We start from the raw sequence: 23,959 nt of genomic DNA, 5'->3' as shown, positions 1-23,959 counted from the left end.
CAGCTCGTTCATTGCGTCTATACATGGTTAATTATTTTGTTCTTCCAGTTGGGGTTGTTGTCGAGCACGAAGGAAGAATCACTTATGAATTGCTATCTTCGATTACCCATTACAGTGTTATTCATGATTCTGCGTAATGGTTGATGGAACAAATTTCATCGTCTTTAAGATGCTAGAGATGTTTGCGCCTGATTTTTAATGAATTAATTACTATTACTATTACTACTATTATTATTATTAAAGTGGTAATGTAATGTTACGCTTTGGTCCAAAAAGTGAAAGGGGGCATGATACTTATATTATAAATTATTTTTTTTTGTTGACTCGGGTTAATTTATCTAACTCGTAACTTGATTATTGGACCGGGTCGATGACCGGATCGAGTTTTATGCCAGCCCCCGGTTGGATGGTTCGGATTTGAAAACAGTGGACGGAAAGAAGTTTAACTTTCATTTGCAACTCACCATTCTACCAAACAGCTTGTTAACTTCTCATTTTTTAAATCCCTCAAAAACTACAAAAGTGATAAACACCACCGATCAGAAAGGACACCACGTCTAAAGTTCCTTGCTTGGCGCCAATACCGTATTTCCAGGAGAATTTTACCATTTCAGTGAGAGAAATTAAAGGAAATATATTCCAAAATTCAGATAATTAAGAAAAAATAAAAATAAACACTTGATCATCATCATCATAGAACAGAAAGCAGTTACCAGATGATAAACATTACATAGCTTAGCATATCTTTTCACTGCCTCAAATCCAAATCTATTACACTTTTTTTTTGGCCCGAGTAAGAAAGAACGAATGATGAATGAATACTACTACAACAACAGGCGCAGAGGCCCTAAGCTAAAGGCAGCCATAAAGGTGGTGATGGTTATCATAGGATTTTTCCTCGTTGGCTACATTGTTGGCCGACCTTTGTATTGGCATCTTTCTGAATTTTTAACGGCCAAGATTCGTTCTTCTACCCTTCGTTGCCATCCTTGCTCCTGTGATTGCTCTTCTCAACCCCTCCTTACCCTCCCTGAAGGTATGTAAATATACATGCATGGATGTGTATGTTGTTTGATTGTATTGCCTTTTTGGTTTGAGTTTGTTTTGGTTTTTAATTGATGAACCTTGTAAGTGTGCAAGATTTTCTTATGTTTTTGTGGTTGGATTTTCAAGGGGTGATAAAAGTGTCCAAAATGCATTGATGGAGCATTGAATTTACTACTAAAAGTTGATTGATTGTGTGATTCTAGGCATAAAATTTGCTAATTTATGTGTGTTTATTGTGGATCACTGATTTTTGTAGTTTTTTTTTTTCAATTGGGAGAAGAATAAGGTTTTAGTTTTCTACTATATGTTGAAATGTTGATTACTAGGGGTTGTAGATGGCTTTAGTGGATTAAGTTTGTCTGATCTGATGGTACAATTCAATTACTTGGAGGTTGCTCAGTTGTTATAGCTGTGAAAATGCTGAAACAATTTCAAAACATGAATCTGGAGTATGTTTGGAATTTCTTACATATCCCTGTTAAAATCCCAGTTCCTTGTCAAGGAAAAAGTTTAATTTTCTTTTAGATGATGACCATGACCTGCTTGTTTGACGTATTTTTTCTAGTTTGCTCTGATGATCCTGGAGGATTTGTTCTTGATGTTGTGCATATTGTTGTATTAAGTGATGCCAGTACTGGCTAACTACCAACTCTACTGTTGCTTTTCATGATGATTTTCTTGTCTTTTTCGTTTCAGGATTGAGCAACAGCTCCTTTACAGGTTAGTTTATCTTCCCCATAGGCCATGTGGAAAGGGATTTCTAAGATATAATGAGCCAGAATTTTATGAAAATCAATTTTCACGGTATTGCTGAAATTTAAATTCTGTTTGTATTTTGACGAATGATGTGTATTTAGGGATGCTTTAGCAGTCTAGATTTAAGGTTATTACCTGTAAAGTATCAGAAGAAAATGAAAAGGCTGTTAAGGAACAAACTAAAACTGATAAATGGTACCTTTTTTTCTTCTTTCGTTACAAAGGAGAGGTTCAAACTCGAGATCTCGTGGGGGGGGGGGGGGGGGGGGGACACTAATTCCAGCCAAGAGTTATAGCTCATTGGCTGATATTTGGTACTTGTACACATGAATAGCTTTATCCAGGATGCTTTCAAGTCATAACATTGGTTATCTACTCTCATGGCTGCCTGCTCCCTAGTCCCTATAGAATAGAACAACATTAAATCTTGCAAGGAAGAAAAAGGAAGAGCCTTGCTTTTCTACAGAAGAATGGTGTTTCGTCAGCTTCAGACATCTAAGACCTGTTAGGATGTCAATGTCGACATGTCTAGTGTACACGATAATACTTGGTAATTCTGAAAAATGCTAGTACTAACGTTTTCGGGATGCAAGGAAAGAAAATTGATGTGATTCTGCTTTTTTCACTATTTCTATGGATGCTATTATCTATAGTGGGTTATACCATTTCTTGACCTTTGACATTTACTGTTATTGTGTTTCTAATCTTTTAGATTGTATGAAGCATGATCCTGAAGTGAGCCATGAGATAGAGAAAAGTTTTACAGATATGTTGTCAGAGGAACTGAGGTTAAATGAAGAAGAAGCTCAGAAAAAACAGCAGCGTGCAGACGTGGCGCTGTTGGAGGCTAAGAGAATGACATCTCAGTACCAGAAAGAAGCAGAGAAATGCAATTTTGGAATGGATACCTGCGAAGCGGCAAGAGAAAGAGCTGAAGAAGTATTACAAGAACAAAGGAAACTTAGTGCAACATGGGAGTTTAGGGCTCGCGAGAGAGGATGGAGAGAAGGCCTCATGAGGTCTCAGGTTAATCAAAACTTCGAATAGATTAGGTAATTCTGAGGAAATCCAATGTAGCACGTTGAAGCACAACCATTTCGAATCTGAGTTTTGATCCTAGTTAATTCATTTTTTAACTTACTCAATTATGCTATCCAATTCTTTCCTCTGCAATCTGTTAAACGTCTTGTGCTTAGGTTACCTTTGGCTCTCCTGTGTGGCAATATAACAACTACCAGCTGCATCGTACTCTAGCATTTAAAGCAATTTTGTTGACTTCGGTTATGGCAGATGCTAGTATAAATGTGACAGCAATTCGTGGATATAAGACACCTGCATTCTCCATTGATCTTCCACCAGACAACTAATTTGTAGACCTTCATTAAGTGAGCAGGCAAATAAGTGGATGTCAGGACTTTTGATTCAATTGACTAGGACTTCACAATGGAAGCATTTTTCAAGAAATTGTAGCTCAACTTTTACTCATATCTCCATTCTTGTAAAAAGTCTCACGTTCGAGCCTCTCCCCAGTACCCAAAAAAAGGAGAGATGGTTTTAATTAGGCCATTTATCAGTCTGGCCAGTATCAGGTCCTCTTGCTCTTTCTAGTGTGCATTAACAAGGACACAACCAGCTAACTAATTAGCTGAAAAAAGTCAATGATGAGAAAAGTTGCAGATAGGACTGCAAACAAGAAAGGAAGAAAGATCGTATGGTGCAACACGGTTATTTATGAACGGAAAGATAAGTTTGTCTGAAGCTAGGCAAGGGCCCAAATTAAGCAATGGCATGGCTGGCTTGCCTAGTTCATATTTCACTTGTCAAAACAAGGCCAATTTGGCTAGATACCACTACTATTTAGTCTTCCCTGCAACTATATAAGTTCACATCTCACACCACTACTTCATTAGATTATTGGGGAGGGAAACAGAGTTGAGAAGATGGGAAATGTTTCTCTGATTTTTATGTTAGTGGTGGTAGTGTTAGCGATCAGAGTTGGTGTTGGCCAATCCCAGCTTACATATGATTACTACAGATCTTCGTGTCTAAATGTGGAAACTATAGTTAGGCAAGAAATGCTAGGCATTTTCTTGGTGGATGTTACAGCACCAGCTGCTTTTCTTAGGCTCATGTTCCATGACTGCCAAGTTCAGGTTAAAAAAAATTATATTTCCTTGTTTGTTCTCTGCTTAGAAAAAATATGGTAATGTCATTGTAACATATGGTTTCTTTCTATGGTGTCCTGCATTTTGAACTCAAGTCATGGCTCGTATAATCCTTGCTACTGTATCTTCTTTCTTCTTCTGAACCTATGTATTATATGGATTCGCTTATAAGCTGAAAATGATTGGTTGATATTGCTTGTACAAGGCACCAGTAGACAGTAGTGTTATTAAGTTAGGTTTATTGTTCTTGCATGAGAATCCTCTCACTTTCTGTATGCATATGTGACGCGTCGATCTTGCTGGATTCAGGCAATTCTGAATTGTTTTCTTCAAAAAACGTAGGTATCAGAAAGCAAGAAGCAATAGGGTATATAAAATCTGTACTGGAAGCTGAGTGTCCAGGACAGGTATCTTGTGCAGATATTATCGTATTAGCAGCTAAGGAATCAGTAGACTTCTCCGGAGGACCCCGAATTCAGATCCCTTTAGGAAGGAAAGACTCTACCACTAGTAACAACAAACAGTCTGATGATCTTCTTCCTTCACCAGCAGTAACAGTTGATGAATTGCTTCATATTTTCATGTCTAAAGGGATGGATTTGGAGGTATCAGTGGCCATCTTGGGTTAATGAGTTATTAACACAATCCAGTACTGCTGTTTATATTGAGAAACAACTTCAGACCTTTATGACATTAAAGATTATCAATGCCAGTTCATAATTAATGCATCTTGCATTTCTGAGATTAAAAATCACTTAACCCTTAATTAAGCATGCCAGTACAAGGAACTTATTGCAACCTTAAGGTTGCTACTGTCATTAATGCAGCTACAGATAGCATGGAAGTAACTACCAAAAACAGCAGAACACCATAAAAAATAGACGACAAGAAATACTGGCCATTTAGGGCATGGTGGCATGAAGAAAGTACTTTGCAACTAATGTTCTTACAGAAGGGAAAGGACAGGCCAGGAGATACTGCAACAAAGTGAACTGAGGGTGAATGGGTGATCCGTCCGCCAATCTCTTTGGTGGATTCCATTGATTGGTGAACTTATCCTAAACTCTAATCTCTTTATGGTGTGACTGTATCATTGAGATTTGTGAGTTTAAACCTTGTTATTCCTCTCTCCAATGGTGTTATCTGTCTCTAAAGAGTTGAACACAACCTATCTTTTATTTTTCCATCCTCCACACTTCCATTCCCATCATCTATCATATCCATAATTCCCATTGAAATTCTATCATCCTGCATCTCCTTCCTCATAATGTAAACAAAAAGAAAAAATTCAATCAAAATATCCTTATTTGAATTTTTTTTTCAATTTCACTTTTTAATTAAATATAAAATTTATTTTGTATTTTAATTTTTTATTTATTCTTTTAATTGCTATATTTTTTAAATTCTTTTGTATAATTAAAATTCTTTTTCTTAATTTTATCATTTAACATTTGATTGATTAAGAATTAGACTTCATAGTTTTTATAAATAGGATGCTTCGTCTCTAATGACTCAGGTCATGATTTGTTTTAAATGAAAAGCTTTATAATTTTTTTTATTTTCTTATCGGGTTATTTAAATCTCTTGATCTAGACCTCTATTTTGATGAGATATTTCGAGTTGACTCGATCCTAATTATCACAGTTACAAGTTTGTCATAATCGGTTTTTTTATGTTGTTTTTTTTTTAAATCTCATTTCAACACTTAAACATTATAAGTCTAGTGAGATACTAAGATGAAAAAGGATGGGAAAGATGAAGGTTTTACTTGACATTATCATCCTACCATACTTTTAAAAAAATTTAAATTTTATTTTAATTTTAAATTAATTATTTTAATTTTTTTATAATTATACTGATATCAAAATTTTTGATTGTAATAAGTGTTTTTCCGCAAAATCCTCCCATGAGTCGGTTAGCTTGCATTACGGCTGAGTTTATATTAGATTACCTTTATGTCCATCTAAGAAAGAGGGAAAAAGAAAGTAATGAGGTTTTGATAAGGGTAGTTTTGCCATTTAGAAAAGATAAGGAAACCCTAGTGGATCCATTATTGGAGTATAAATAAAGACTTCTCAACCACAACTACTCTCAAAGATGGAGGAAGCTGGAGATTGTTGGTGAAGCTCTTTCTCAATGTTGAAGAATTAGTTTCATTGAGTTTGCAAATGTTGACAAAGATTGGGATTGCTAATATAAGGTGAGTTCATTGTTTGAATGAGAAAATCAAATTTCTTAAATATTAAATTATTATCCTTCATAGTTGAATTTGTTCTCTTATTTTGTAAGCATTGATGTATTCTTAATAATTTAGGTTTTGGGTTTCCATTTGAAAAAGAAATCTTTTGGATGTAATTTTGACTAAAATTATTTTATTTTTTTTAAAAATATTCTAGCTTTGGTTAGGTGAAAAATCATGATCGAATCCAAGCACACCAACCAAGATAAAATTCAAATCTCTAGCAATAAAAGAATTATACCCTCTAACCATCAAACCCCAAGCACCATCCAAACATCTCAAAATTAAAGACGAGGATTTACACTCTATGATTAAGTCACAAGGATTGCTAGATAGATCCGTCCATAGCATGAAAATGAGATTCTTAAGCTTTGTAGGGTCTTTATGTTCAAGTATAGATGGTCAGCATTTTCATAGACAAGTTTATTTCACCGATCCCCTCTCCTCTCTCTCTCTCTCATACCCATATCGTTAGGTTTTGAGCTGGTTAGACGAACTTTACAATGAATCTTGCTACCTTGGAGCGTTATAGTTAACGGGTCTTGGATAATAATGAATATTCATGTATTACAATCTATGTATGAATTTAAACCTGATATTTATTGGATATCCATTACGAATATTATAATTTACAATTATCTAGTAGATAATTAACTTGATATATATATATATAAAAGATAATTTTTTCAAACTTTAAGATTATTTATTTATTTCAGGTTGTGTATAACAATATTTGTACCTTACTCAATGCTAAATCTTTTGCCTTTTAGTTTTACTCGAACTTGATCGGGTTAAAATAATTTCTATCTATTTAGAATGATATTCATCAAGTTTGGATGAAGGTATATTTTGCGTTTCTAAAAATTTTAAAATTGTTTTATTTTTTGCTTAAAATAAAATTTTTTTATGTTTTGATGTGTTGATGTCAAAAATAATTTTTAAAAAATAAAAAATTTTATTTTAATGCATTTCTAAGCAAAATAACACTTTAAATCGTCGCCACAACCACAATTCCAAACATGCCTGAAATTATCTTCCTAATATTTGAACCTCAAGTTTAGTGTTGAAAGTGGGTTTTTTTGTTTTTTAAATTTGAATTTTGAACTAGTTGATTGTATTATAAAATGGTTGTTTGGTTACTGTGAACATAAATTATATATACTAATGAGTTTTCAATCCCACATTGAAAAAAAATAATTTTTTTCTTGGAAACATAGAGTATATATACTAATGAGTTTCAAATCTCATATTGAAAAAACATAGTTTTTTTCTTGTGAATATTGAGTATATATATTAATAGGTTTCAAATCCCACATTAAAAAGACATAGTTTTTTTCTTGTGAATATTGAGTATATATATTAATAGGTTTCAAATCCCACATTAAAAAGATACTATATTATCCTTTTAAGTTGAAGTATTTAAATCAAAAAGTTTTTTATCCCACATTGAAAAAACATAATTTTTTTCTTCGGAATATAGAGTATATATACTAATAGGTTTCAAATCCCACATTTGAAAAAAAAAACCACCGGGTCTTGGCCGGGTCTCACCCAGGTCACGGGTTGACCGGGTCGTTGCACTGACCGGTCTTTTGACAAACCCGAACCGGTCCAGCCCCCGGGTCCCGGGTCGACCTGTCGGGCCGGTCCGGGTTTAATAACACTACTTTCAACACTTGAAAATATTGTTTAGCTAGCACCTCACAAATAAATTTGAAATGTTGAAATAAAAAAAAAATTCATATAAAAAAATATAAACATATTTAATTCAAGAAACACAAAAAAAAATCTATTTCTGAAATCTTTGCCCTAATTAAACTTTTGATGAAGATAAAAAGAGGAAATAATAGTTCTTTTCCATTGCATTATTATTTCTTTTCTCCACCTTTTTCATTTCAGAGATGAACAACATCATATCTCATTATTTTCAAATATGTTCAAATTATGGATCACTAATTAAACCTTCAAGTTAAATGGCAACTCTGAGCAAAATGCTGCCTTGAGTATATATGATATAACCTAAAGTTGCAGCCATGCCAGCAGAATCTTGGCAATGTTTCTATGGAAATCTGAAAAGAAAAATTAAAAAAAAGTGTTGCCAAGACGCGAATGTATGTGTTGTTTGCTTGCCTGTTGGAGATGGCTGCTGTATCTGTGTCGTAAACCTGCCTGTTCGAAACAGGTAGAAAAGCTCATCGCCGGGATTCTATTAGCTCTTGCAAGTCAATAATGGCTTTATCAATTGCATAAATTATCATTTTCTTTATCTGTTACACATTGATAAAAGGGAAGAAGAAAACCACGTTACTCATGGAAGCTAAGTTATGAAAATGTAATCCATGCAAAATATGTTACAGGAAAGAAGTTACCTCAAGTTTATCTTCTCTAGCTCTGTGGTTCATCGGAAGTTGTCGGAACTCTTCAGTTAACCGGAGGCATTCCTTTATATTTTCAGGAGAGACGAAATCTACAGCAACTTTAGTACAAGACTGCATGGATAAAACATAAGCAATTCAGACATTGTTCAACAATACAATAAAAGATATTCAGCAATTTCTTGTGGTCCACTACCAGAAAATTAATAAATATAAATAGAAATACCAGTGAAATTTTTTAATTGGTATATTACGATGACCTTTAGTGATATAATTTCTCATTTTTGTATTTATCGGTAAACATCGACAGAAAAATTCCCTTAGTATGTACAGAATTGCAGTGAGAGAATAAATAATGAAAAAAAAAAGTCAAACAGTACAATGACAAGTAATTTTTATATATGGCATTACAAATAGAATTAACCTGAAGGTAAAGTACATTTGTAAATATACCAATGAAAAAATTTCCTTGATATATACCGAGAAAATTACAAAGGGTATTACAATAGGATTTAAAAAAGACAAATTATATGGTGATGTGATATTTTTACCGCCGGAATGACTGATGGAGTTACTGATGAAATAATTTTGTCGGTAATATTTTATTTATGACCTAGCGATTGACCCTTCTCTTTTATTTCTTGTTTTTTATGTATTTATTTCTGCAAAAAAAACCACCTCTAATCTCAATACAATTTAATCTTCCACAACAAATTTAGCTATCACAACACTTAGTTTGTCAGCATTCGTGTTTTAATTCAAATTTTATTAAGGATTTTATACTTTAAGTAAGCAAATTTATCTTTTTTTATTTGAACTCAATTTTATTTTTATTTTTTGCATATTTTTATAGTATATATATATTTTGTTTGAATATTTACTTGTTTTATAGTTTTTTCTCGTATAAATTTGTTGTATGGATTTGTAATTTGTATATGCTAGGGTTTGTTTTAAATTTTGTAAAATTATATTTCTTTGTAAATTGATAAAACTTATGTTGAATTTTTTACTTAGATGTTTTGTGATAAAATAAATAATAGCTTATTTAACAAGTTCGTTTTATATCTTGTCAATTTTATTGTCGAGTTGAAATTTTTGGTAAATGTGTAAAAATTTAAATTTATATAGATAATTGATAATGAATTAAAAGTAGTATTAAAATAGATTGAATAAGTTTAAGTTAAATCAATATTTTTGCAAATTTATTTAATTAATGTATTTAATTAATATATGTCATCATTATTTTATATAGATTTGATATAAATAATGGATGATCATTTATGAATGTATAGAGATTCATCCAAGGGTTGCGAATGATCTATTATTGTAATGGGTTCAAGGTTTTATTGATTACACACTATCTAATTCGAGAAATATTAGGGGAATGAGTATTAGATGATCATACAAAAGGTATAAAAATAAAAATTTTCTTGATCCAGATGTTGTAACGATGCATCTCCTATAAAAAAAAATCATGCAGAAATACCCGTGTTGGTATGCACACAGAGAATCATATGTTCCTTATGATACTATGATAGAAATGATAGAAATGATGGTTGGGTCAACTTCTAGTTCTAACAATGTGTATAGAGTTGTAGATAACAATAGTAATCCTTATAGGAATATAGCTATAGATGCGATGAGAGTGAATCAGGGTCATAATGGTTAATGTTCAATAGTAAATGAAGAACTTAATGCAAATACAACCAGGTTTTTTGACCTTTTGAAAAATTTTGACGAATTATTATGAGATAGTTGCACAAATCACACTAAATTATCGGTTGTTGCACAAATGTTCACCATCAAGTCATATCATGAGTTAAGTGAGGCTGGTTATAACATAATTAATTGTCATAGTAAATTAACTGTGGGAAATGATGTCTTTCAACTTGGTGAGTTAGTTAATCTATATCGAGTTGTTTCGTCTAATGGCTTAGAAGAAAATTTAAATTTTCGCATCACCAAGAATGTTTTATTGATATTGATGCTAAGGAGTTGAATGATGTTTTGAGCTCCAGCAAATATATTTAGCATGTGATGTCCACGTGTTTCACGTGACGATCACATTCCAATGCGGAAAATCAAAATCGACGTGTTCACAATTTCATTACCACGCACACCAGCGACTCTGTTCTGTTCATTTCGCATGCGAAGCGGATGATAAGATTTTTTTTATTACATCCATTTTTTATTAGTTGTTTTTTATAAATATATTTAATTGACAACATTTGTATCTTGAATGAGTCAAGTCCAATGAAGCTTTTTGTTGAAATGCATGTGCGAAGTGATCACCACCAAAAAGAGGTGTAGCGGTTCATAGATAGCTGAGCTCAGTATTTTGTAGTATGTTGGTTTTCAACCATTTTTTTTCTTAGTTAATATTTCCTTGAATTTAATGAATTTTTTTTCCCATGATACATATAACATCATTGTTGATATGTTATGATTTGAATATACCACATCAATTTGTAGTGTATGGATGATGAGATTTTATTAATAGAACCAATCTCAATAGATTTATTGGAAGGTCCCTGACACATCTAATAGGAATTAAATCTATGAATTTGCCAATTGATATGTTTAAAATTTCTCATTTTTACTAATTGATGGTTTTCTTGACAACTTAGTTATTTATTTCTTCCATTTCTTGAAGAACTAAACAACACAAAACCAAGTTCCCCACAATTAATTTTTTTTTTTTGGTTTGGTTTACCTATTGGTTGTGTGAAATGCTTAAGACTAATTTTATAAACATGGAATGATAATGTTAGTAAACACAAAATTTTAGTGGACCCGCACGTAGATATATAGGTTCCAACAAATTTTGCCAAGTTGTCTAAGTGTGACAATGATTTGGGAGAACAAGTCTTCATAATAATTTTTTCCATACAAACTTTGTTAAGTTGAGAGTATGGCCCACTCGAGTCAAGGTCCAAATACTTTTGGATCAATTATGCTATTTGAATTATGTTTCTTCATTTCACCTAGGAGAAGCTATAATTAAAAACTTAATCTTGGAGGAAAGCACGTAGTAAGCCCGCAAAATCATACAAAATGTAAGGATACCGAACCTCGAACCTTACAAATGTTATTTGTGTTGTCCACCAACAAGTATACGGTAGAAAACAAGTGTAAGAGAATAAATGGAAAGCTTGTACAAAGTTTGAAACATATCTAAAAAAATATAACTCTAATTTTATACAGATATTGATAAATTAGATATTGATATCAAATAAGAAAGCTTTATTGAATCCTAATATAAACTAAACTCCTCTTTAATTGATATTCAAGTGAATCTTAGGCTAATATGTGACTTCTAATTAGTTATTCCATTAAAGACTTTCACTTCGAATAGAATTAAGTTTTCTAGTTCTTTATGCGCGTTCAAACTCTTGTAATCGATCTCTTTTCCATGGTCACTCGTAACTCTCGGTTGCTTAGTCAGCTAGTCAATTGTTTCTTTAATCCTCTTGGTTGAACAAGACTCTTTCAACGCAGTCAATTCCATTGTATTTGATTGATTTTGGCTTCTCTTGTTTTATCATGAACAATTATTGTTTTTGTATGATTGACACAAGCAAATGTTTTTACTGGTGTAAAAAGATAAGTATTGGATCATTACAATGTGGAGTTTGGAGTGGTGGAGAAAAAAATCATATACCAACTACCAAGAGCTTTTTTGACACGAGTTGGAATAAAAAATAATAGGTTTGTTACAAGTCAAAACCTTTTAAAAAAACACAATAAACATGGGGAGACTCCTAAAATACTTCATTTTTATTTATAAAAGTTTTCACTTGCTAAAAGACTATTACAATCCTTTATATAGAAACAACTAAGAAATCCCAGTAAAACTGAATTGAAAAAAATAGAAAAACTATTCCCTTCAAATAGAAAAAAAAAGCATAATAATACATAACAAAAAATAAAAAACCATAAAATTAAGGAAAATATTTATTTTTCCAAAAAAGCTCATCATCAGTCTCCTCGAGTTGGAACTCGTCCTAAGTTCATACCCCAGTCAGAAACTATAATCCACCATGAACATTCTTTTATGTGTGATCCATTTCATTGTGTGTTCCTAATACCTTTGCATCAATCTCATGAATATCCAATCAAAAGTTTCCAACAAGTTACAGGCTCAGCCTTTCCATTAGAAACATCATATTTATTAACAACATGCTCAACCTCCATAACAATAAAACCAATCTTGGAGTTAAGAGAAGATTTGAAAATCCTCTTCACAATTTTTATCTGAAGTACAAGAACATCAACTTTAACCTTATCAATTCCAAAATCCTCCTCAAGCACATGGGAACCATAACCTTCACAATGTGATTCATAAAAAATCACTTCTAGAACCACATCTAATTTGGTTCCTTCCTATAGTCATCACAAACCAAGAAAATTGCATCTAGTTCTTCTACTTCAACGTCATCCTCGTCAAAATTTGATGGTTGATTTTAAAAAAAGAACTAGAATCATTAAAACCTTTTAGTTTGAACATCATATTCATTTCCTCTGCTCATGCTTTTAAAACGAGTTCTCAAAATTAACCATAAATATGCGATTACTCTTCTCACAACCTCCCGAGCTTCTCACCTTTGCAAACTTACAGGTTAATTTTGCAATCTATCTATACATATCTTTTATAACCAGTTCCTTGACATCTCTTTTCAATTCTGCAATTCGTCTCTATAAGTCTTCTATCACCAGCTCTTGGATGTCTATTTCTCGAGGGAAACCTCTCATCCCTTTATAAACAAGCAAGTCCTATTTTGCGACCTCTTCCAGCCATGGTTATTCAACAACATATAACAATTAATCACCAGGAATTATTGAGCTCTTATAAACGTCCTCTATGACTTCCAACCAAAACCACCAAGAATCATTAGACTTTGACATCAACTAATGTAGACAGAAACACAAACAAGAAGACAACAAGCTAGAAAGAGAGAATTGAAGTCGAATAGGATTGTCACATAGAACCCTAATTCATTATTTTATTTGAAAAATAAAAATGTGATATTTTGCTGAAATACAAGCTAAATAATCTTATTTATACTAGTTCTAAGTCTACCTTAAAAAGAAAAAGAATCTCAATCAACAATTATCAAGTTATTTTAAGGATTCCCAGACTAAAAAAAGAAAAAGAAAATTATCAATTTCAATATTTGATTTCCTAAACAAAATAGATAAAAAATAAGTCATAAAGGAAATTATTTTCCAAAACTAAATAGGAAATAATTAGGTTCACCTTAAATAGGAAAAAAATCTCAATCCATAATTACTGGATTATTTTAGGAGTTCTTAAACTAGGAAAGGAAAATTAGATTACCAATTTCAATATTTATTTTCTAAACTAAATAGAAAGAAAATAAAAACATCATTATGAAAAACATTTTCCTAAACTAAATAAACACGTTGAGGTTAGGCTTCAAAGAGAGAAAATAAGAATGAAGACATTTTAAAAAATCTAACAAAAGTCAAAGACTGTTTGTGAGCTTTTTTCAACTTTTGGCGAAGGATTTTTCTTTCTTTTTTACAAAACAATTAGAAGATAAATTTGTGTCTAAATTAGGCTATGTAACTATTATGGTGGGAAGTTGTGAAAGGCAGGCTATAGTTGTAGATGATTCTTGCAATGCAGTATGGTGTTTGCTACGTAGCCCCGTTAGTTTTTTCTTCTCAACCTGATTTTTTTTTTTAAAAAAAAAAAGCATGTTGAGAAGGAAAAATAGACAGGGTAAGGCATAGTTTATTTTCATGTTTGAAATAATATTTGAATATGTTTTAAAAATATATTTAAAAAAATATTAAATTAATATTTTTTATAAATGCTCACTGATTGTTTTAATATGTTAATATAATTTTTTTTTTAAAAAAAAAACATTACAACATGGCATAAAATAGAGGGGCTCACAATTCAATGGCGATGATTACTTTGTCTCATCACTCCAGCAGCGGTTCATGTGAGAAAACACTTTTACTTTGTACAAAAAGAAAGGGCAAATTAGTTTAGCATGATATAAGATTATTCCGTGCTACAGGCGCTCCAGGAAAAAAAAAGTGAAAATTGATTTAATGTAACTTTTGATTTATTGTATGAGTTTAAAAAAAAATGAGATAATATATTTTTTAATATTAATATAAGAACATATAATAACTCAAAAAAAAAATTAAAACAAATTATATTACCTAATTCTCAATCAACTTAATATTGAAGGATAAAATTAAAAAACAAAAATCAATTCAAAAAAATCTAAAACATGTCAAACCTACAATCTGGGTTATAAGATCGAGATAACCCCATGAAAAACAAATTGAAACAAATTATAAATTTCAATCCTTAATCAGCTCAATATTAAATGATGAGATTAAAAAATCAATTAAAAAAATAACATAAAAATGATCCGAGTTAATCCGTTAAACCTATGACTTGAGTTATTAGATCGGGATAATCTCATAGAAAAAAAATTAAAAAATAGCATGACGTCGAAATAACATAATAGAAAGTAACAAAACAAATCATAAAGTCTAATTCTTAATCAACGATGGAATTGGAAAAGAAAAGTTAATTAAAAAGAAAAAAAACCTGAGTCAACCGAGTTAACCCGCTAAACCCATAATCCATGTCATGAAAGTGTGATAACTCAATAAAAAACAAATCTAATATTAAAACATAAAAAATAAAATCAAAGCAAAGAAAAAACAAAAGAAACCAAAACATTATAAAAATAAATAGCTTTTTGTGAGGAGGGGTACAATAAAACCCCCTTCTTTTTAGTTTATAATTAGATCATTGACCCGCACTACAATGTCGGTCATGTCAAATTTTTCTTGAACAAAAAAACATATTTAGATGTCGCTAATATTTTTTTCTAGCAGAAAAAAAATTTAAATCGTGTGAAGGTTAACCCAATATAAACCGGTTGACTTGACAAGTCCAAAAACAACTCATACAACCCGTAAAAACATAGTTTAACAAAAAAAAAATAATTCAAAATGACACATTTTTTTAATATTAAGATAACAACATATTGAATTGACTTTAGTCAACTCAGGTTAAGATGTCAAATCCGCGACCTAAATTATGAGACTATAATAACTTCATAGAAAACAAATTAAAACAAATTATAAATTTTAATTCTCAATCAACCTAATGTTGAAAGATGATTTTGAAGAAAAAAAACCCTTAAAAATGACCTAAAAACCTTGAGTTAACATGTCAAACCCGCGACTCGGGTCATAAAACCGAGATAACCTCTTGGAAAGCAAATCAAAATAAATTACAAATTTCAATATCTAATTAGCCCAATATTAAAAGATGAGATTGGAAAAAAAACATAAAAAATAACCTAAGTCAATTCGTTAAACTCATTACTTGGGTCATCAGATTGAAATAACTTAATAGAATGAAAATAAAAAAAATGATCTAATTTAACTAAGCTTAACCTGTCAAATCCACAACTTTGATCATGAGACTTAGATCACCTTATAAAAAATAAATCAAAACAAATTGTAGAACTTAATTCTTAATTACTTATGTTGGAGTCAATGTTGAATCATGAAATTTATATCAATTTTAATTAAAAAATGACATAAAAAATAAGTCAAGTCAAATCGAGTTAATCCGTTAAACATTATACCCAGGCCATGAGACCGGAATAACCTAATAAAAAGTAAACCAAAACAAATCATGAAGTTTAATTCTCAATCAAACACAATATTAAATGATGAAACTGAAAAAAAAATCAATTTTAAAAAAAACTGAGCCAATTAGATTAACCAACAAAACTTGTGACCCGGGTCATGAAACAAGAATACCCCAATAAAAATAAAATCAAATGTTGAAAGACTCAACCTGGATTATGAGACTGAGATAATCTTTTAGAAAGAGAATAAAAAAATGACTTGATTTAACTAGGGTTAAATATACCAAAACCCACGACTTTGATCATAAGAACAAAATATCTTCATAGAAAGCAAATCAAAATAGATTATAAAAGCTTAATTCTCAACCGACCCGATGTTGAATAATGAATTTGAAAAGAAATCAACTAAAGAAAACAGAAAAAACAACCTGTATCAACTCAAATTAACTCATTAAATACTATTCTTAGGTCATCAAGCTGAAATAACATAATAGAAAATAAACAAAACAAAATAAATTCTCCATCAACCTAATATTAAATAATGAAATTGAAAAAAAAACTAAAAAAAAAACTTGAGTCAATCAAATTAACTTGTTAAACCTACGATCCATATTATACGATCCATATTATAAGAGTATAATAACTCAATAAAAAAAACAAATCTAATATTAAAATATAAAATTAAAAAAAAAATTAAAAAAAAAAACAAAAAACAAAACACCACTCAAATGAATAGTACTTCTAAAGAAGAGTTATAGCAAAACCATTTCTTTTTTAGTTTATAGTTAATAACAAAACCTTTACATATTAGAAGAAGGAAAAAGGAGTCTAAGGACGCACCTGAAGATTCCTAACTTGGTGTGGGCATCCAGCGGGTATAAATACAGCCTCTCCAACTCTTTGTTCAAATGTCCAGGCTTCAACTCCTGGCGTGTAAACGAATCAAAGTGATTAACAAACTATACAGAATATATTGGACCTAAAACGTCAAAAGCAAATAAAACCAGTGTTTTACAATTACTCACCGAATTCCTCCTTCAATTTCCTTTTATGCTCCAAATTTAAATAGAAACATTGGTCATGAATTGGATGATCGACCTACTTGTAACCAGTTAATTTTCGGTACCAATGGCAACGAACAGGGCTGAAGAAAAAAAAAGACACAGAACCATAGAATATACCTGTTCTACGGGGGCACAGAAAGTGTGCCTGAATTCTTTGAAGTGCTTTCTAAGATATTCCTCTAACTTGGGAACATCCTCCCTCCTGAAAATGTCCCACAAAGCGCCACCACCTGCTGTGTCCGCTGTCTCCCCTTCTGAGGGTAAACCAGAAAGTGCAGCTCCTCTTAACACATCTTCAGAGTTCTTTAGTTTTTCATTAATTTCAGAGGGGTGCGGCTGTGGCCCTCTAATTTCTGAGACATCATTCTCTTCTTTCAAACTATCATTTCCCTGATCAAGTTCAATGTGAGGATTGTCTACCTTGTCTTTTTCTAAATGTTCCTTCTCATCCTGTTCCCTGTGCTTCATTTTCAACTGCTCAATGGCAGAGCGTTGTGCTTCACTTAATAGTACATCAGCAGTTTGTGTCAAAATATTCACCTGCATCAGAGAACAATTTTTCCCTTAATTAAAAAAAAAAGTATGACAAGAAATCAACAAGTATAAATGATGTATTATGAACAATCACTGCATTCCAAGTTCTGGCCTATTGAATGCCAAGCACCTTCAGAGCTCAAAGCTTGCTCCAGTAAAACTCTAAATTGCTGCCCATTATGCAAATTTGGAACACAAATTCATAGAAAGTTGGTATGAAAATTGAAAGGGAATATTTTTGTTCGATAATAGACATTTGAGACATCAGCACAGAAATGCAATTCAAAGCACAATATTGCAATAAAGATACGAATGACTTTAGCTGATGCACACAAAAGTCAAATACTTGGACCATCAGCTTTCTTTGCCTAATAAAGAACCTGATGCTCCCAAGTAAACAGCACATTCTACAACCAAAAGGCAAATTCTGCTATCTCATCTTAAACTGAAAGGAATATAATATAATTTAAACTGGCAAACCTATCGATTCCTGTGATTTATGTGATAAGAGGACAAATTTGCTTGGAACTGTAGGAGCCCACTTAAATTTATTCTTGGACATCAGGATGCATATACTTAACAGAAATTTGAGATTAGATAAATAACAGTTTTTGGCACACGGAATTGCTCATCATTCAAATAACCATCTTTTACTACACAAAATAAATTGTACACAAAATAAAATGTACCGCATCTGACATATCACAGTGAAGCTTGGTCACCGAGTCCCCTCTTCCAAGCTCTTCTCTTGTACCATATGCAATATAAGTTTTTGGACCCAAGTCTGGTTTCAGCTTTTCTTCAGGAAACTTCGCAGCAACATTCAGGATTCCAGCATTTGGACCACTGTATTCTTGAAATGGCAGTGCTCTGATAAACTCATCACAATGGCGTGGCAAAATGTTTTCAAATTTATCTGATGGAGGCCAGTCCTTCAGCTTAAGCATCTCAGGCCAAAAGTTATGATATGTTCTCCCTTCCATATAGCCTTTAAAAAACTGTCGGGTATTAATCTCCACCTGAATATTCTTACAAAGTCAGCATTCTGTGAGTAAAAGTAAAATATAACAAGTTTAGAGTAAGAAATTCAGAAAGTCTATGTGCGGAACATATTTCTTTTCCATCACTCATAAAGCAAAACAGATGATTTTGCTCATTATGTCATCCAAATGGCTTTGACAAGTGTTCCTGGTTGAAAAATAAGTGCAGGGAAGGATAGTGGAGCTAAACCTCGCAACATGCCAAACAATCAATAGCCTTCACTTCAGACATCTTTGAACTAATATCTGAATCCACATTTTCACATAGTGCACGCCACATGACCATCGGCTCCCAGCTCAAATGAGTTGTCTCCTCAAGAACATCACGAACTATAACTGGCTCACCTTTAGCCCAGTGCTTTTGGAAGTGAAAAAGTTTTTCATCCTCAAGAATATCCTTTGAGGCAGGACAATACAAGTAATTGTCCTCAGATCCTTCCCTAAACGCTGCTCTTCTTAACAGTCCTTTCCCTGTTTCATTGCACTTGCACATCAAACTTGCCTGTTCAGTGCCACAAATTTCCAATAATTCTGCTGCCTTCCTTTTCAACTCCGCAACCTGTCTTGGCGGAAGGATATGCTTTAGCTCCAATGCACAATCACCACAACCACCCATTTCATTTGGAGGGCAAGAAATGCTACCATCTTCATTGGCATTCCATGATAGAACTAGAGGCTCAATGTGGTCATAAGGATTTTGGGAATGACAAGGTAATGGATCTCCACCATGCATATAACCAGAGCCTCTATCCACATACCAAAACTTCTTTTCAGCACGTCTTGAAAGGCTTCCCTTACGAATTTCTCGACAACAACTAAGGCACAGTTCATAAGAACAATTTGGACAGCTGCGATGAAAGTCGATGATAGAAGTGGTGCAGTGATTGCTGCTCCACAATCCCCAAATGAAAAGCAGTGAATGAACTTTAATTGAGTGACTAAAATCAAAAGGTAATTACTTGTTCAGTGGAGAGAAGGTGCATACCAATATACACGCTCATCACTGTAGCAAAAGTTCTCAGCTATATCAAAAGGGGAACCTGGTTGCCACAAGCACATCAAAAAGGTATCAGCAAAAAGAAGTTTAACAGAAGAACTCATTTGATCACATCAAATTCTGTCATAGAAACAGAGGATACCTCGAATGCCAGCCTCAATCTGCATTTCTTCAGTTTGTTCATCACAGATTTGTTCCAGAAAAGGAAGCAGCAACTTGATCAAATAATGCAGATGCTGAACCTTTTCACTGTTGGTGATATCCCTTTTTGATGTCTGGAGACAAGAAACATGATGAACTACTTAGGAAAGAGTGAAAAACATCCAACGTAAATTTCAGCAATAAAAATCCTCCAACTGCTGATATGTCAAGTGTTTAACATTATGCAGCTTTCGCTTCTTTTTTTTCTTTTTAACTTTAAATATCCTCACAGATCACAAGCAAAGAGGGACATGAGCACAGGACCAACCTTAATCAACCCGCTTGAGTGCAAACACACATTACAATTGCATTTTTTACGACAAAATGGGCATCGTTTTGCAAAGTGCCCTTCTGTCATCTCAGGATACCTATATACACCAAATGAGATAATATAAGAAACAAAAGGATATCCAAGTTCATCTAGACAAAACAAATCACGTTGGAAAATATGATTTCTCATTAGAAACTTTACCATTGCTTGATGCACTGTATGCAGTACACTCTATTACATTTCTTACAAAGGACAACAACTATTCTTTCTTTTTTCATGCACTGGTGACATCTTTTGATATCTTGTCCTTTGACCTGTTTGAAGCAAGAAAAATCAGCATCATTCAGCTACAAAAATGAAATGCAGTATAACAGGGGCCACTCTCTCCAACAGATGGCTACAGAGTATACTCAATGCAGCACCAAAACAAATTGAAAGGGATGCGATGCGAGACCTTCACATTTCTCACTGCAGACACACCATTGCAATAACCATCACGTTTTGAAACTGATGAGCTAGAAGAAGCTGATGCTGAAGAAGAAGATGAGGAAGAATTCACAGAACCTATATTTTTTTCTCTGGCCTCCTTCAGACTTCTCTCATTTATATCCCTCCCTGAATTCCTAGTTCGTTTTCGCTCTCTCATTTTTACAACACAAATTGCTTCTAACAGATCCTCTTCTGAATCACCCTCAAAATCTACACCTACAGAACTACTTCTACTACGCTTGTTTAAACCGCTCTGCTGCCCCTTCGGGACCACATTACTCTGCAAAAACTCAGATACCGTAACTGGCTTCACTTTTTTAGATGAAGATTTTCTCCTCACTCGCGGTGACCACTCATCATCACTCTTCAACAACTCAATTTCTGAAACTGACTTAATTTTCTTAGATGAGGTTTCAAATCTCATTGGAGGCAACTTACCATCACTCTCCGAAAATCCAACATCTGGAGCTAACATAATTTTCTTGGATGAAGCTTTCCTTCTTGTTCCCATGCACTGTTGATCATCACTTTTCAACAATTCAGTTTCTGAGGGTGCCTTAATTTTCTTAGATGAAGCTTTCCTTCTTGTTCCTGAACACCACTGATCATCATTTTTCAACGATTCAATTTCAGAGGCTGCCTTAATTTTCTCATATGAAGCTTTCCTTCTTGCTCCCAGAAACTGCTCATCATCAGTTTTTGACAATTCAATTTCTGGGGGTGCCTTAATCTGCTCAGACAAAGTTTTCCTTCTTTCCGAAGGCGAGCACTGGTGATCACTCTCTGAAAGATCACTTTCTGGGGCTAATATCAGTTTCCTATTCAAAGCCTTCTTTCTCCTTCGGGGCGACCAGTCATCATCATCATCATCACTGTCTGATGACAATTGAATTACCTCCACTTTCTTACATGAAGTCTTCCTTCTCGCCTTCGATGCTACCACCTCATTGAATCTATTTTCCAGGGTTTTCTCAACTCTTTCCCTTGTTTCACGGCATGAAAACTTCAAACCAGCTCCTTGAAATCTCCTAATTTTATTACCACCACCCCTATTAATCCGAGACTTAGCAATCATAGCAGCCATTGTCTGTCACTGCACAACATCAAACACAAAAAACCATCAACCTTTAACCTAGCACCTCTTGGCAATCACAGCAGCCATTGTCTGTCACTGCTAACAATATCAAACACACAAAGCCATCAACCTTTAACCAAGCACCAGTGCCAAAATCTAAAAATCTCACTTCTTTTCACATTAAACAAAAACCCCATCAAAAGAAAACAATCCCCATATTGCAAAAATTAAAACTTTTCTATCGTTTTTTATCACACACACAAAATTAACTATGAACAAAAAGAAAAAGAAAGAACTGGGCCAAATTCACAGTAACAGACAGAAATAAAAAACAGTTGCATTGACTTGACTTGGAGTCAAGTCAGCTAAAACATCATAAAAAAACAAAACCCCATAAACAAAAACATTAAAAAAATTAAATATTAGTAAAACTGAAATCATAGAAACACACAATTGCATAAGCAAACATAAATTCAATCAAAACCCATAATTCTAATCTAATGCAATAAAAAAATTACATATCCATAATCCTCTGATCAGCAGAAAACCAGCCATACAAAACATAGAAACACATAGAATTTTGAAACTAACCTGATCACAAGTAAAAAATAAAAAAGATGATGACTTTAATATTGTTAGGTGAATGTGTTAGAGAACGAGAGTGTTTGGAAGGAGGGAGAGGAAAACAATGTGATTAATTTTTTATATATATATAGGGGTGATAAAGATGAAGACAAGAAGAGAAGCAAATCTCTGCTGCTCTCTTCTCTCTCTAACTATTTAAAGAAAACGACAAAAAAAAACCCATTGATTCTTTCTCAATTCTGTAAACGCACACTGTTTTTGTCTATTTCCTTTTCATATTTTTTTTTCTTTCTTGACTTGACTTCACTTTTTAGGACATCTAATACCTAATAAATAAATAATAAGAATTATTTGATTAAATTGAAGCATTTTTATATGTTTCTTTAATGTTTTCAATGTAATGATATCAAAATATTTCAAAATCAACTACAAAAATATAATATTCTTATAATTGTTTGTGTTCTATGTTCATGTTGGATACGATTTTGGTAATAAAGATCAAAAGGGGAGATGGACTTTTTGAGGCTTTTCATAGTTTTGGGTAATTGTGCATCAGATTTTCCTTTTCTGAATTGAATTATTATTATTATATAAGGTAAGTCTACTAATGCAAAGGGGAGGTAATGAAAATTTGAGGGATTGTATTTATACAAATTTTCTACTCAAGTATTTCTACTCTTCTTATTTTTTTAATTAAAATTTGAATCTATATACCTATTATTTATTTATTTTTCTTTTCAGTTAAATGTTTTGTTTGTAATTCAAATTTTTGGTTAAGGGTTCGTGTGGTGTAATGTTATTGAAATTGTGTTTTTATTTTATCATAGTTTTAAAAATATTTAGTATTTTTTTATGGTGGCACCGTATTTTTTTATTTTAAATTAATATTTTTTATGTTTTTGAATTGTTTTCGTATGTTGATATCAAAAATAAATTTTTTAAAATAAAATAAATATTATTTTAATATATTTTTAAAATAAAAAACAAATATTAAAAAAATATCAAACACTACCTTAGTTAATTAGCACACCATAATTTTTTTGTATGGATACCACTAGAAATCTTCTCTTGAAAATTTAGTTAAGAACCTACTTTTGTTATTGTTTTTAATTTAAATCTATATATCTTTTTTTTCTTTTCAATTAAATGTTTCATTTGTACTTCAATTTTTTTGATTAAGGGTTCATGTGGTGAGTTGTTGTTGAAATTGCATTGTGCTCCAACCATAATTTTCTTGTAAGGGTCACTTGAATTTCTTTTTTAAAACTTATTAAGAAAACTCTACAATTTATAGCTTTTTTTTAATCTATATTTTTAAATTCGAGTTTTAAATTATTAATGACATTAATTTTTTTATAAATAGAAAGGTGTTATCTTTAATGTGAGATTTATTATTGAAAAAACTAAAAAAATATATAATTATTAAAAATTATAGAAAAAAAAACATTTAATGGAAAAAAAATAGG

General features: G+C 32.2%; 3 protein-coding genes across 5 annotated transcripts; 2 read left to right on the top strand and 1 right to left on the bottom strand.

Annotated features, from left to right (window-relative positions):
• Window positions 1-588: 588 nt before the first annotated feature.
• LOC18097340 (uncharacterized) lies at window positions 589-11,108 on the top strand. Its single transcript, XM_024598482.2, has 4 exons — window positions 589-1,036; window positions 1,744-1,767; window positions 2,516-6,168; window positions 8,663-11,108. The coding sequence occupies exons 1-3, from the start codon at window positions 808-810 to the stop codon at window positions 2,848-2,850; spliced, it is 588 nt and encodes a 195-aa protein (XP_024454250.1). The 5' UTR covers window positions 589-807; the 3' UTR covers window positions 2,851-6,168; window positions 8,663-11,108.
• On the top strand, window positions 3,744-4,597 carry LOC18097339 (peroxidase 29). Its single transcript, XM_052452259.1, has 3 exons — window positions 3,744-3,956; window positions 4,174-4,240; window positions 4,311-4,597. Exons 1-3 carry the CDS (start codon window positions 3,744-3,746, stop codon window positions 4,595-4,597), a joined length of 567 nt encoding a protein of 188 aa, XP_052308219.1.
• LOC18097336 (lysine-specific demethylase JMJ26) lies at window positions 8,129-22,739 on the bottom strand. Of its 3 annotated transcripts, none has more exons than XM_024598471.2 (13): window positions 22,500-22,738; window positions 20,799-22,004; window positions 20,546-20,658; window positions 20,342-20,441; window positions 20,015-20,147; window positions 19,861-19,915; window positions 19,066-19,762; window positions 18,525-18,854; window positions 17,419-17,841; window positions 17,263-17,335; window positions 17,078-17,163; window positions 8,577-8,696; window positions 8,129-8,474 (listed from the first exon to the last, which is right to left on the bottom strand). In XM_024598471.2, the coding sequence occupies exons 2-13, from the start codon at window positions 21,915-21,917 to the stop codon at window positions 8,400-8,402; spliced, it is 3,324 nt and encodes a 1,107-aa protein (XP_024454239.2). In that variant the 5' UTR covers window positions 21,918-22,004; window positions 22,500-22,738; the 3' UTR covers window positions 8,129-8,399. The 3 variants fall into 3 exon arrangements, 2 of the variants coding, with proteins under 2 accessions (XP_024454239.2, XP_024454238.2); XM_024598470.2 differs by having other exon boundaries at window positions 20,799-21,926; window positions 22,500-22,736; XR_002981152.2 differs by lacking the exon at window positions 8,129-8,474 and adding an exon at window positions 14,506-14,571 and having other exon boundaries at window positions 8,573-8,696; window positions 20,799-21,926; window positions 22,500-22,739.
• Between the last annotated feature and the right edge of the window lie 1,220 nt (window positions 22,740-23,959).

This window comes from Populus trichocarpa, chromosome 4, assembly GCF_000002775.5.
Source record: "Populus trichocarpa isolate Nisqually-1 chromosome 4, P.trichocarpa_v4.1, whole genome shotgun sequence".
Lineage (NCBI taxonomy): Eukaryota > Viridiplantae > Streptophyta > Magnoliopsida > Malpighiales > Salicaceae > Populus > Populus trichocarpa.
This window is presented reverse-complemented; position numbering and strand designations above follow the sequence as displayed.

Bases quoted from the DNA above. Each gene is read 5' to 3' on its own strand.
- LOC18097340 (XM_024598482.2), top strand. From the start codon at position 808: ATGATGAATGAATACTACTACAACAACAGGCGCAGAGGCCCTAAGCTA. The intron at 1,037-1,743 runs GTATGTAAATAT...TTTTCGTTTCAG, and splicing joins CCTCCTTACCCTCCCTGAAG to GATTGAGCAACAGCTCCTTT. The intron at 1,768-2,515 runs GTTAGTTTATCT...CTAATCTTTTAG, and splicing joins GAGCAACAGCTCCTTTACAG to ATTGTATGAAGCATGATCCT.
- LOC18097339 (XM_052452259.1), top strand. From the start codon at position 3,744: ATGGGAAATGTTTCTCTGATTTTTATGTTAGTGGTGGTAGTGTTAGCG. The intron at 3,957-4,173 runs GTTAAAAAAAAT...TGCTTGTACAAG, and splicing joins TCCATGACTGCCAAGTTCAG to GCACCAGTAGACAGTAGTGT. The intron at 4,241-4,310 runs GTATGCATATGT...CAAAAAACGTAG, and splicing joins TGAGAATCCTCTCACTTTCT to GTATCAGAAAGCAAGAAGCA.
- LOC18097336 (XM_024598471.2), bottom strand. From the start codon at position 21,917: ATGGCTGCTATGATTGCTAAGTCTCGGATTAATAGGGGTGGTGGTAAT. The intron at 17,164-17,262 runs GTGAGTAATTGT...TTTACACGCCAG, and splicing joins GAAATTGAAGGAGGAATTCG to GAGTTGAAGCCTGGACATTT. The intron at 8,697-17,077 runs GTGCGTCCTTAG...TTATCCATGCAG, and splicing joins ACCAAGTTAGGAATCTTCAG to TCTTGTACTAAAGTTGCTGT.